This window comes from Meleagris gallopavo, chromosome 16 (assembly GCF_905368555.1).
Source record: "Meleagris gallopavo chromosome 16, MGAL_WU_HG_1.1, whole genome shotgun sequence".
Taxonomy (NCBI): Eukaryota; Metazoa; Chordata; class Aves; order Galliformes; family Phasianidae; genus Meleagris; species Meleagris gallopavo.
The window spans coordinates 6651848-6665645 of NC_139419.1; the positions used below are offsets into that span (position 1 = coordinate 6651848).

Here is a 13798-nt window from a genome sequence, read left to right on the forward strand (position 1 = left end):
ACCCACAGGTGTTCTAGCAGCAGAAGCTGTCTCGATAGCATCAGTGCATGCGCGTCGCCCTGCCCACACCCCATCGCTGGGTGCCACGCTGCAGCTCACCGCAGAGTGCAGGGACTCCCCCAAGTGTGTGTCACCCCCAGCCCTCAGTGCACGGCTGTCAGCAGCACCCTGCCCCTCAGGCAGCCCCGTTCTGCTCCAGTCCCATGCTCTTCCAACCTCTCTGCAGCTCACTGCTTGCTTTTCTCCCGCTAATTAACTTCTCCAGCTCCTGGCGGGTGCCATCTGCCCCTCGTGTGAGGGCACATGCAGCTCCGGCGGGCGCAGACGGCCGGTGACAGCTCCTGCGGGATGAAGATGTATCCGCACTGCTCCCTCCCAGCACCTTCTGCTGCTTCCCTGGCTCTGCGGAGCCGAGCTCACCCGTCTGCCATCCGCACATGGCTCCAGCCCTGCAGTTTGAGCAGCTCTGCTCTGAGCTGCCGAGGAACGCTGCCTCGGGCAGGCTCTACCTGCTGGGTGCCATGGCCGTGCCTGGGGGCTCCCTGCATGACTCTGTCCTGGACAGTGAGGGACTTCTGGGGTCACTCATGAGTGCATGGCACCATCCCAACGCGCCGTGCTGAAGCAGGGCTCTGAGGAGCTGGAAATTAACAGTCAAGGTGCCAGAGTGCCTGGCCCCAAGTCTGTGCCATCTTGTCTGGGTTGGACAGCTCGGCAGGAGAGGTCCCAGCCTCTTGCTGACACCCTGGTGACACTTCTCAGTGCTCCCAAGGGAACATTGCCTGTTCTGTCCTTCAGGGCCTGCTCTGCTCTGGTGGGAGGGAAGGAAGAGCAGATTTTCTTTTCTTGGCAAACTTCGTTGAAACTGTTCTTGCTTGAAGTCTCTCAGCATCTGCATGCGCAGGGATCTCGTCATCTCTGTCTCCATGGTGCAAAAATAGTCTCTCTGTGCAGAGACTTCAGCCCTGCTTGAAAATGATCCCCAGAACACCCAGTTCTGGCATGTTCCGCAGCACGGGGAAGGGGAGGCAGTGCCTCCTGCTCTGTGCACTCAGGGCTCAACTGCACGGCTTTACGCTGCTCCTCCATCGCCCACAGTGCTGTGTGGGGCTCAGTCCCAGCTGCTTCCAGGTCCCTGTGACACCCCCAGGGTGGCAGCTGAAGAGGAGCCCCCGGCACCTGGGGATAAGCCTGGTTTGCTCTGAGCAGGGGCGTGGGAAGCTGCTGGGAATGTGCCCGCAGGTCCCTGCGTGCTGGGTGCTTGTGTTTTCCACCTCTGACTTCTTTGAAACTCCCACTTCCAGAGGGAATTTAAAACTATTTGCATGAGGTGGAAGCTGCCTCACTTTGCAATGAGCTTGTGTCTTATTTTATGAATGACTAAAGCTTTTGGTTGCCTAAACAGGAATGTCTCTTTCCAGAAGGGAACACAGGAACTGCAGCACTTGGGGGCGGTTCCTGCCCGTGCAACACTTCGGGGCTCAGTGGCACACAGCTCCTGCTGGAATCACCCTGGTGCCCACACAAGGCAAAGCCAGGGGCAGCCTGGGGCCCCGGCACCACAGCTCAGCTCTGTGCTGGCTCAGAGCTTTGGGGATACAGAAGGTTTCTGCCTGTGGGCTGTTCCCCATCCATGTGTGGAAGCTTTTGGGTGTGTTGTGCCCGTATCTCTGCGGATCCCTGTTCCACGCTGCGCTGTGGGAGCACCCGGAGCTCTGTGCCAACAGGAGGTTCAGCTGGAGCAGCACGTGGGATGCTTCCAGCTCCCAGTACAATGGGTTTGCTGGAGCATGTAGCTATTCCGTCGCACTTAGCGAGTGGAATTAAATGCAGCTCAATTACCAGTCCATCCTTCTGGTATTGCTCAAGTTATCTGCGACACTGAGAAAGAACAGAGAATCTCAGTGCATCTGAAAGCTTCAGTACCTGGAGTGCTTGGACAATTCATTTAAGGGAGGGTGCTGTATAGCTGTGCCACAGCTCTGTTCTGCCTCCACTCTTTATTTATTTACATACCTTGCAGTGCCCTGCCAAGCTCTGTCCTGGTGCCTGGGCACCTTTCCAGGCTGTCAGCTCAGATGGCAGAGCTGGGAGCCGTGCCTCATCCCAAGCCCCAAGCAATTAACCTGAGATGGAATTAAGCGGGGCAGTGCCTGCCATGGCCTCACCCTGCCTCCGCCCTCAGGAGGGAGATCTCCAAACTTGGTGCCCTCAGGGCAGGGGGGTCTCGCTGACCCCCAGAGCAGTGGGGCTCTCACAGAGATGATCGCTAGGAAGTCCTAATACAGGCAGAAATCAGGGCACTGTGGTGTGTGCACTGCTAACTGATCTTTAGTGCAGCTTTATAATCTTCGTCTTTTATTTCCCTCTTAGGATCCCCGGAGCAAACACAAGTTTAAAATCCACACGTACTCCAGCCCCACCTTCTGCGACCACTGCGGCTCATTGCTGTATGGCCTCATCCACCAGGGGATGAAATGTGACAGTAAGTAGTGGTGCAGTGGGGACAGAACAAGAGGGGGGGGTCAGCACCCCCAGAGGGGGACAACGTGGGTGTGTAGGGTGCAGGGTGCTGGGGGAGCTGAACAGGGAGGAGATGGCGTGAAAGGAGAGGGAGGGAGGGTAGGAGAGAGACTGGTTATTTTCCGAGTCAGTCTTGTACAGTCCTATTTAAAATGACTGTGAACATACAGCGTCTGCTTACGCCGTCTGCGGGGAGCAGCACACCCCGGTGCTTACCATGTGCTGGCATCCTCATAAATATAGAAGCTTACTGTCTGTTATGGGAACAGCATATTCATTATCACCTTTAAAATGTTACCAAGTAGAAAGGGATTGGTTTAAATGATCTGTATATGGGTAAAGCTGTGGGGGTATTTGGTGCCCTTTTTGTATTCCTGGTGAATCCAGCTGAATTCCCAGTGCTGCACTGCGGTGGAGTGGAAGAGAAATAGAATCACAGAATTGTTTGCATTAGAAGGGACCCTAAAAGGCCATCTGATCCCACTGCCCTGCATTGAACAGGGACATCCACAGCTCCATCAGGTGCTCAGAGCCCCATCCACCGTCTGCAGAGCTGGGGCACCTCCACCTCTCTAGGCACCCCGGGTAATGGGAATGATGACTAAAAGCCCTGCAGCCCATGTAGGCATGGGAGGGAGGAGGGGGGGGCACGTCTGTGCAGCACCCACAGCCTCAGGGCTCTGGTTGGGTTTGGGGTCTGTTTGCTATGAACCCACCCCAGAACGGGGGGCCAAGCAAACCTCTCTTCTCTCCCGCAGCCTGCATGATGAACGTGCACAAGCGCTGCGTGATGAACGTCCCCAGCCTGTGTGGGACCGACCACACCGAGCGCCGGGGCAGGATATACATCAGGGCTGACATCGAGAAGGACGTGCTGACTGTCGTGGGTAGGTGTGGCACGGGGGTCAGCCCAGGTGGAGGGTGGGAAGTCCCTCCGATCAGCACCGTGAAAATGCGTTGCTTGGTTCGTGCTGTCCATGAGATACGACCATCTCTTTCCCGTCATCTCTCGGTGCCGTTTGCAGGGCTGCGGGCACAGCGGCCTCCAGCGCCCCGATCCCGGTACGCCGCTCCCGGTGCTCAGCGCGGCGCTCCGCTGCCCTCTGCCGGGCTTTGTGCCCCCCACCCGCAGCTTTGTGACAGGAATAGGGCCGTCCCTTCTCAGAGAGCTTTGGCCACCAATATTTCACAGAGTTAGGGAAGCATTAAGGTTGGAAATGACCTTTAAAGTCACCAAATCCAACCACAACCCATCCCACCATGCCCACTAACCATATCCCTCAGTGCCACATCTCCACCATTCTTCTACACCTCCGGGGACAGTGACCCCAGCACCACCCTGAGGAGCAGTGCCAATGCCTGACCGCTCTTTTGGAGAAGAAATGTTTCCTAATATACAACCCGAACCTCCAGGCACTTCATGTCCAGACACAGGCAGGGCTGACGCAACCCAACGTCACACCTGGGCTGGGGTGGATGGACACTCAGAGCTCACAGCGCCACGAGCACAGAAGCTCCTGTCATGGGGTGCCATTCTCATGATGCTGGAGGCAGGGCAGAAACTCCCTCAGCCTTTTCTGTGCAGCTGGAATTTCTTTTCTTCAGTTCGATTTGAAAGACGGTTTTATTTCTGGCCCATTATGGAGGTGTTGGTGAAAACATGTCATCTGTTGGCTTTTCCAGAAAGGCAGGGAAATGTACTGTGCTCCCCAGCTCTACTGCATGGCTAATGAAGGAGTGGGAGCACTTTGAGAGAGGAGAGACTCTGTGCACTCCCTGCTAAGCTCCCTCCTCCCTGCCCAGGCAGGTGAAGCCTTGGGCTTCTCGGTCCTAAATCTGAAGGGGAGGTGGAAATGCCTGCTCAGACCCAAGCAAATACACCCCTGGTCTTTGGGAGCTGCAGGGAGCCCTGCTGGTGCCTGCGTTGAGTCACTTCCAGGAAGTCAGCAGAGATTTCCATTGCCTCAGTGAATGCTTGCTTAAAGAAGACTCAACCTTCAGATAATGGCTGGGTTTGTGCTGGGTTTTTGGCAGGGAGAAGGCAGATCCTGCAAAAGTGGGAGTGTGCTGAGCATGGTGCCTCTGGGGGCATACGAGTGTTGCTGGAGGCAGTCTCCCCAAACCCAGTGCTTTCCTCAGTGATAAATCTAAAGCCCCCCCTGCTGCCAACCTCAGAGATTCACCACATTTCCCAATCCTGCATGTTCTCCCTGCTGCCAGCTCCGTCAGCTCAATGCAGAACACTAAAGGTCCTGCAGCCGAAATGCAACCAGAGAGAGGCAGCAATGCTGCCCATCATGGCAATGGGCATCAGGGTTATAAAATCATAGAATCATTTGAGTTGGAAGGGACCTCTGAATGCTGCGTGGTGCCACTCTCTGCGCTGAGCGGGGACACATCAGTTCTCAGAGCTCCATCCAGCCTGACCGTGGGTATCTGCAGGGATGGGGCACGACTCTGGGCACCCTGTGGGCCTTGCTGCCCTTACCATAAACAACCTTTTCCTCATATATAGCCTGAATCTCCCCTCTTTTAGTTTGAAACCATTTCCCCTTGTTCCATCACAACAGATCCTGCTATGGATCCTTCTTTCTTACAGCCTCCCTTTAGGTACTGAAAGACCTCTCACGTCCCTCAGAAAGGATGCTGTGCCATGCAGGCATCAGCTATTTTCCAGGAGCTGTGGCTGATGTCTGTGCACCTTTGGTCCCTGGCTGCAGGGCACGATGCAGGTCCCGCTGCTGGGGTCAGATCCCTGTCCTGGCAGCTGTGCAGAGCCCACGTCCAGATGCAGTGCCCCTGTGGCACAGAGCATTGCAAATGGAGTAGGAAACGAAGGTCCCTGGTGCGTGCATCTGGGCAGCAGCGAGTGCCTGCAGGTGGCAGCATGGGCACGTGCTGGAGCTGAGGAGCGCCGTGCTTCTGGTTTTGCATCAATTTAAATTTACTGGGCTTTGAGGAAATATTTTGGTAGCGTGCTTTTATTTTCTCCCTGCTTTCTCAGCTGCTTTTTCTTTGTAACGATATGTTTTCCCTCCAGCTGGGAGAACAAAGTTTTTTGGTTAAAGAGCACGTGTTGTTTAACCTGAAGGACTTTGGTCAGCAGGTGCTTTGCATCTGCTCTGGGTGCACGAGGTGCTCAGAGTCTGCACCTCACCAAGCGAGAAGCACTGAGGAAGGCAGCATGCTGGAGCATCCTGGCCGTGCACCATGCAGCTCACTGCTGTAAGGTGCAGGTAGTGACAAACCTCAGCACAGCGTGGGAAAGGAGTGGGCACTCTGCAGCAATTCAGGGCCCAGGTTCAGATATTGCTGTGATTGCCTGGAGCCAAGCTCTTGCTTTGCTGCCTGGCAGCACTCAGCATGGCATGCTCTCGTTCCCAGCGCGTTTTCTGGGCCCTGGGACCGTTAAATGGTGACATGAGAAAAATCCCAATTTCAGGCTGCAGAGCTGCCCCTCCTCATTAAAGTCTCAGTTTTAATTGCTTGTTTGTGTTCCCAGAGCAGCTCCCTTACAGCTGCTTACTTTGGATGTCAGTGAGTAATGGGCGCACCCAGGAGGGATCAAAGCACTGTGAGTGCCATTGTCTGCTGTGCAGGGCTGTTGCTGAAGTGCAGGAGTCTATTGATGCTTCTGGAGTTTAGAAGTGCCTGGCTTTGGCTAACACATGAGTGCCCAACCTTTTGGCTTTCCTGGGTCACACTGAGTGAAGGGCAATTGTCTTGGACCACGTGTAAGAAACATAGGTCACTCTGAAAGTAATGCCTCCTATTTGTTTTCATGGAAATCACAACAGGTACAAAGAGCACAAAATCACTATTGGATAGAGTAATTTCTCAGCCCCAAAACTATTTTGCAACGTAGTCGACACCATTAGCTGTGCATTTTTGCCAAGATCAACAAGAGCTGCATGCCAGCAGTGTCACCATTGCTGAAACATACCACCAGCACCTCTGTGCCACAGCCACTGTTTGGTCTCCATCAGTGGTCACCGAGTGTCCATGTATATCATTGGGCACCAGTTTTTCTGCATGGAGAAATTCAGTTTCATCACGTTGCTTCATCTGCACCTCCACATTGGATGTCGTTGTGTCGGAGTGCGCCTCTGCTGCTGTCTGTCACACGGCAACAACATGTAATGGGATGTTGGTGGGAAGGTTCAACCTCTGCTGCCATCCCACTGACAGCTGCCTCTGCTGTCATGGGCCGACGTAATAAAATAGGAGGCATTACTTTTGGAGCAGACCATGCATGTAATATAGTTAATGCATATAAGCAACAAAACTTTATTAAAACGAAAAATAAAAGAGAGCAACAAAACCATGAAACTGGTGGGATGTTTGAGCTGGTTCAATGGAAGTAGCTGCAGTTCCCAGTGAGTTCCCAAGGGGTTGGGCAGAACACAGCCTGTGTTCTCTTCTGGGCTTTCATAAGTATCTTACTGGTGGGAAAAGACTGCTGGATAAAGTGGGAAATTGTAGCAAATTAAAACATCATCAAGACCGTGCACATTTTTGCTTCCATAATGGAAGCACTTTCCAATGCAGATTGAAACCGTAGTATGAAGAGGCTGGATATTTGATTCTGGGAAGCAGAGGAGCAGAGAACGTGCAGCCATCACTGGCTGTGCTGAGCCCAGGAACCCAGCTTGGGCTTCTTGAACTCTCTAGTTTTCTTTCACCGAATTGTTGATTTCTGCTTGAAAAATCAGAAAGTGACAACTTAAGGTCAAGCAGAAGCATTTTGATTTTTTTTAATGGAAAGACATTATTATTCCCATTAACAGAATGTCTAGGTCTGCATGCTGAGATCATAACGCGGGCTAATCAAATCTCATGCTTCAAGGAATCAACTGATTGACTCCAAGGGTCAGGAGGTACCTTTGTGTGCTGTGAGGAACTGAGCAATGGCCTGATACATTCTTTGAGAGTGCCGTGGTGCCACAGCTGCCTGGACAGCAGCAGGTGGGCTGTTCCCAGAGCCTTGATGTGGCACAGGGCCATGTCCCCATGCTGGGATGTGTGGCCATGAACTGGTCCTGCTCGTGCTTCTGGTGCCCAGACCCAGGAGGTGATGAGCTGCATGCATCATGCAGTGGCTTGGCGGGATCCCATGTGGGACAACGACACTCTCTTAGCTTTCGTGTGTTTTTACCATTTGAATATTGAAAATAATCCTTTTTTTTTCTCCCCAGTAAGAGATGCTAAAAACCTAGTTCCTATGGATCCCAATGGCTTGTCAGACCCCTACGTGAAGCTTAAACTAATCCCCGACCCCAAAAATGAAAGCAAACAGAAGACCAAAACCATAAAGTGCTCCCTGAACCCTGAGTGGAACGAGACGTTCAGATTGTGAGTACAATATGCTTGAATTTTTTGTAAACTAATTTTTCTTGTCCCCTAAGAATTAACGTGATTGCATTTGCTCTGATTTAATCATTTGGAGATATTAAGCTGATTTGGCTGAGAAATGATTCCTTTCACCCCATACCTGTGGCTGGGAGGCGCTCCATGCTGTTCCCAACTGCTTTCCAGAGGTGGAGGGGTGCAGCTGTGCTGTCCCCAGTGACACATCCCTTCTCTTCGCTCTGCTGCAGCCAGCTGAAGGAAGCAGACAAGGACAGGCGGTTGTCAGTGGAGATCTGGGACTGGGACCTGACCAGCAGGAACGACTTCATGGGCTCCTTGTCCTTCGGCATCTCTGAGCTGCAGAAGTCTGGAGTTGATGGATGGTGAGAGTGGGGGTGTTTCAGAGCTCTGGGCACAGTGACTTCCCAATGGGAACGTGACTCCTGCAGGGACAGCAGTGTCCACAGCCCTTCTGTGTGGTTCCTGCAGCTCCCTGTGGGCAGTGGGACCATGAGGATGGGCTCTCTGTAAACCAGGATCACTGCATGTTGCTGGTACTGCTGTCCTCGTTACTGTACCAGACAGGAATACTGGGCATGCACAATCACACAGAATGGGTCTGCTCCTTTCCATTCTATCTCCTCCAGCAGGATGCATGCCCTCTCATTCACTTTCCTTTTTTTTTCTTTTTCCCCCAGTCACTGATGCCTGAGAGCTATGCTACACTCTACACTTAGCATGTGAAATACAGTAATTGTAAACAGACATTGCATGTAGATTTTGCAAACCCAAATGGTGTGGCGTTAATTTACTTGGCATGAGGCTGGGACATCCTCCTGGCTCAGCAGGAGCAGCAGCCCCAGGCTGCATTCTGCCCTACAGACCTGGATGGAGATAGAAATTCTGTTGGAGAAAAATAAACGCCCCTCCCCCCTTAATGCACCATCACCTGTGGGGCTGCATGTGTTTCAGCTGAGGCCAGTACATCACTGCTCCCCATGCAGCACAGCGATGGCTTTCCCAGCCTTTTAGAAACCATGTAAGCGGAGATCTAAGTGATTTTCCTTGTCACAGTATTTGGCAAGAATAAACTCTGAAAGGAGCTCTGATGTATATTTCATATCTAAACAACTGCAGTTAATGGAGAAAACGAGCTCAAAGAAAGAGTCTGTCCCTGCATTATGCAAATGGCGCTTTGTTCATGCGCTGCAGCCTCTGTAGATAACACCCGGCCGATAACTGCTCCATTCTGCTGCTGGAGAAGAGGGCTGACAGAGCCAAAGCTTCGCCCGCGGCTGTGTGAAATGCCTCAGATCTGAGCGGCACCTCCATGATTTCTGATAATTGCTGGTTAAAGTCTTTCTTTTCCTGTGAGAGCTCTGGCTGCGTGCTGAGGGCTGCCAGTGCCAGCCTGTCCCCTGCAGGATGCTCCCTGTCTCATGGGATGGGCCCTGTTCCCTATGGAATTCAGCCTGTCTCCACAGAGCAGGGCTCTGCCCTAGCCAGGAGGACGAGATCCCCCACCCTGCCTCATTTGGAGGTTTAGGATAGGTTGGCATATTGGAGGTGGCATCAGAGCTCTCTTCTGCAGGGCAGGGGGGTGCTGGCCAGCCTCCAGCCCCACCATGGACCCCAAAACCAGTCCTGCTCGGGTATGTGTCTGGAAGCTCTGTAGATAGGGGGTCAGGGAGTGCGAGGTTTGGGATCCTTCCCACCTTCTCTTGGGGAAAGGTTTCTTGGACAAGGAGGGTAGGCACCCTCCCACCCCCTGCCCTGACCCCCCGGCTGTCTTCTTCCAGGTTCAAGCTGCTGAGCCAGGAGGAGGGGGAGTACTTCAATGTCCCGGTGCCTCCTGAGGGTGAAGAAGGAAACGAGGAACTGAGGCAGAAATTTGAGGTGAATTGAGTTGGGAACTCAGCATGGTCTGTGGGGCAGGGCAAGATCCAGAGAATCCCTCCTGTTTGCACTGGGGCAAATTCTGAGCAGTGGGGCTGCAGCTCATAGATCATAGTGTGTGGCTGTGCTGGGGTCAGCGAGGCTTAGGTAACAGTGGTCAGGGAGTCAGCAATGTGCTGTAGGCTGGCCATGCACTCCCGGCATTCAAGAGCCCTAATTTTATTTCCTTCCACCCCCCTGCCATGCCCATGGCTGGTTTGGATCTCCACAGAGGGCTGACACGCTGTGTACCGTGGTCACCTCTCAATTCAGGTCTGCAGGCATGGTGAAATCCAGTGCGTTTCTGTGTGTATGCATGAAGTAGAGGTGGAACCTGGTTGGTGCAGCAAGCTCTTCGCAGAGTGCTCCTTGCACTGCTGGGCTGCAGGGAGGGGCTGCAGTGAATGCACTGCAGGGTCCACAGAGCACAAATTAAAGCACAAGGATTTAGATAGAGCAGGGGCTGGGAGGAATGGTTCATTCCCATAGTCTTCTCCTGGGATTGACAGGATGGTTTTAATTGCCACACACCGAGTGAGCTGTCCTCTTCCTGGAGCGTTTTATTCCGATTGGGAGATGCAGTGACCTCCTGTGCATGTCTGCAGCTCAGCGGGTGGTGGCAGCAGTCAGGGGATGAGCAGGGAAAGGGAACAGTCGGTGGTGGAGGAGGAGATGAGAGGAGAGTAGTGCTTTGGTGCTTATGTCAATCTGAAAATACCACAGAGAATATTGCACAGTGCAGTGCTTTGTGTAACATTTGCTTTGTGCACTGCTAAATCTGTGCTTGTTCCCGTGTCTCTACCTGCAATCCCATGGCTTTTAAGAAAACATTTCTTCTGGTTGCAAGAAAGACAGCACAGCAACCATCACCCTTTCACTTGCATTGTTTCAGACAGTGGATCTTGGCCATTTTTCAATAGGGCTCATACCTTCCCAGTACTCTGGGAATGCACACAGGAGACCAACCTGGAATGAGCTGCACACCAAATGAAATGCTCGTCATTCCGGTGCCAGCATGAGCTCCATACCTGCAGCATTGGACTGCAGATTTGGTTCCTTTTCCTCAGTGCTTCTCCTTTCTTCAATTTCACATATGTCTCATTTATATATAACTTGCCTGAATATCAAAGAAAATAAGGCAGTTCTAATGTAACAGTTGACATACAGCCGTATGCTGTGGTTGTCAGCTCTGTGAAGAATCCTTGCACTCCATGGTGCTCCAGCGGTGTTAGGACGGTGTGCTGGGAGCTGTAGATGCTGGGTTGGCTGCAGGTCGGGGAATGCAGCATCCAGAGGTGACCTCACGTGGCCATACTGTGTCTGCATCCCCTTCTGCATCTTCCCCTGGTGGCTTCGCATTGCAAAGCCCCAGAAAGGCAGCAGTGCCCGGTGCTGGCAGCGCTGCTCCCGCTCTGCCTGCGTCGTGCTGCCCAAAGCCCAGCAGGATGCCTGCAGCACTCACTGCCGGTTCTGCTCGGCCCTTATCAGCTGCTTGCCGGGACAGCTTGATAGATGCGAACGTCAGCTGCTATTGCATAAATTCCGATGTAGTAAATTAACTATGACAAATGGAGCTGGATAACGAAGGTCAAGCGCTTTTTTTTTTTTTTTTTTTTTTGTGCGCAGTGCCTGACATGCTTCAGCTGTAAGCCTTAGAGGTCTCCAAATTGTGTCAGCGTTAGATGTGCATTAAAAACCGGTTTTGAGGGGTTTTTTACTCATTTAGAGACAGGCATTAAAGATGGTCATAGGCAAAAGCAAGGCACCTCACTTCAGGGCAGGGATATGTTCTTTCTGAGTGGGCTCTTGCCTGGAAGACCTTTCCCTCCTGGCCCTGCTCCATTCTTATCCTGATTTTCAGGTGGATCCTCATCTCCTGTCAGGCACTGTGTGACTGCTGGAGGGGCAGTCCGGGGTGGCTTAAGCACTGCGGGGTGATGAGATGGACACCACTCCCTGCCCCTCCTGCTGCCTTTCTGTCCCACTGCTGCAGGGCTGGGGCTGCACACGGGGCAGTGTGCTCCTAGGTGTGATTTAATGGGAACATAATGATTGCCCTTGAATCTCGTTAAAGCTCGTCTTCGCAAAGGTTAATTTAGTGTCAAATTTGATCTGACAAGATTGTTTTTTAACCGTGATGGAGTGTTTAGGAAAGGCTTCGCAGAACATGACTGTTTGCCTGCTGATAAGTATACGTTTCTTTTAGAGATCACTCTGGAATATAATAGAGTAAGGATTGCTGAAGGCAAAGTTACATGGCTGTGTTGGCTGCCATGGTGGCCGGGCTGCTCCTGCTCGGCTCTGTGCCTGCATTCAGCTCCAGCTGCATCCCACAAGCAGCTCAGAGCTGGGGCACAGGTGGAGCCTCCTCCTTCAGCAGTGGGGTGAAGTGAGAGCATCCCAGGCTCTGTGTTCTTCTGACCAGAATCGTGAATTGCTGTGAGCTGGGGGAGATGTGAGAGGTCCCTGCTGCTGGGACAGGGGTGCTGCTGGCACACTGCGGAAGCCTGAAGGTTGTAAGTGGGGAAAGTTTTGCATTCTCAGAGCAGTGCCTGCATTTCCTTTTCTGTGTCCAAACTTTTTTTTTTCCCTATCTGAAAGCTGTGTGTACTGCTCCACTTGCAGTGCTCACAGGTCTCAGTCTGTTGAATGCTTTCAGCCTCTTCCCTGGGGCACTTGTTAGGAGCTGTGTTAGCAATTATGATATTTGCAAATCCTTGAAGCCATTCCTTTAGTTTTCAGCGCAGGGCTTTTTCAGATGTTTGTAGGTGCTGCAGGTGACCTTGAATGGGGGATTTTACAGCGAGGAGAACCTTGCAATAACCAATTAGCAGCAGCGGAGCTTGGGAGCTGGCTGGTGAGGCTGCTATCTGGAGGAGCTGCGAGCAGCAGCCAAATTGAACTGCTGGAATCGGGTTAATGGAATTTCATGCTAGACTGAGCTCAATGCAAGCCCTACACTGTGGCATATTTCTAAAAATTAAAACCGAAGAAATTGTGAGATAGCTTTTACAAATGGTAGTTCAGCAAATGAGATAGCCCCCGGACCAATGAGGAGGTGCCAAGCAACTGATGAGATTTTGTGGTTAAAAAATATGGGGGTTTGTGAGGGCTCCTTAATAAGCAATTGTGATTGAACTGGCTCGTGTGATTGCTGGGGGATGCAGAAGTGCTTTCTATTCTGTCCTTTCAAAATGAATTTGTTGCTTCCTGTGTTCAGCCTGAGCTGGCACAGGAGGGCAGTTCTCTCTGATATCAGATAGCAACCGTGTTGGAGCTCAATAAAAATTCCTGCATTTTACATTCAAATATTTGTATTCATCTGTTCTTCGCTCATGAGGTGCAAACGGTGGTCAGCTCTGTGAGGACAAAGCCCAGTGAAGCCCCAGTGTTACACTTCGGGTGGCCCTGAGCACTATGGGGCAGAATTTGGGGCAGCAGTGGGGGCTCAGAACGTGGAGTGCTCCGCATCAATGATGTGTGGTTTGGGTCTGAGAGCATCCATGGGGATCTGAGGACAGCTTGAAGATCTGAGGGCATCTTTGGGGGTCTGAGGGCAGTTCAGTGTTTTTGTGATAACCCCTCCATGCCCTTTCCAGTAATTTTTGTCTCTGTCTTTACAGAGGGCCAAGATTGGCACGGGCTCCAAGGCTGCGGATGAGAAGATGACAAACGCCATTTCTAAGTTCGATAACAATGGGAGCAGAGATCGGATGAAGCTCTCAGATTTCAATTTCTTGATGGTTCTGGGGAAAGGAAGCTTTGGGAAGGTGCGGTAGGATCTGTGCATTTGCACACTTTGCACTTAAAGGTTTTGCAGCGCTGTGGTGTGTGGCTGCAGGCAGGGCAGGAGCTCCGTGGGCTGCACTGAGCCGAGGTCAGCTCTGAAACTGCCAGATTTGGCCACCACAAATGAGACACTGTGCTCGGGAAGCAGTTTGTCCTCTGCCTTTGAAACTCTTTTATTTGGCCTTTTTTCCCCTTTAATAAT

General features: G+C 52.2%; 1 protein-coding gene across 4 annotated transcripts in view; it reads left to right on the forward strand.

Moving 5' to 3' along the window:
- Positions 1-13798, forward strand: part of PRKCB (protein kinase C beta) — a 78085-nt gene that overhangs the window by 36671 nt on the left and 27616 nt on the right. For all 4 annotated transcript variants that reach the window (XM_085237371.1, XM_085237373.1, XM_085237370.1 and 1 more), the window contains exons 4-9: positions 2374-2485; positions 3282-3410; positions 7719-7875; positions 8121-8255; positions 9672-9768; positions 13431-13577. In XM_085237371.1, coding sequence (XP_085093497.1) covers positions 2374-2485; positions 3282-3410; positions 7719-7875; positions 8121-8255; positions 9672-9768; positions 13431-13577 — 777 coding nt within the window. The remainder of the gene's footprint in view (positions 1-2373; positions 2486-3281; positions 3411-7718; positions 7876-8120; positions 8256-9671; positions 9769-13430; positions 13578-13798) is intronic.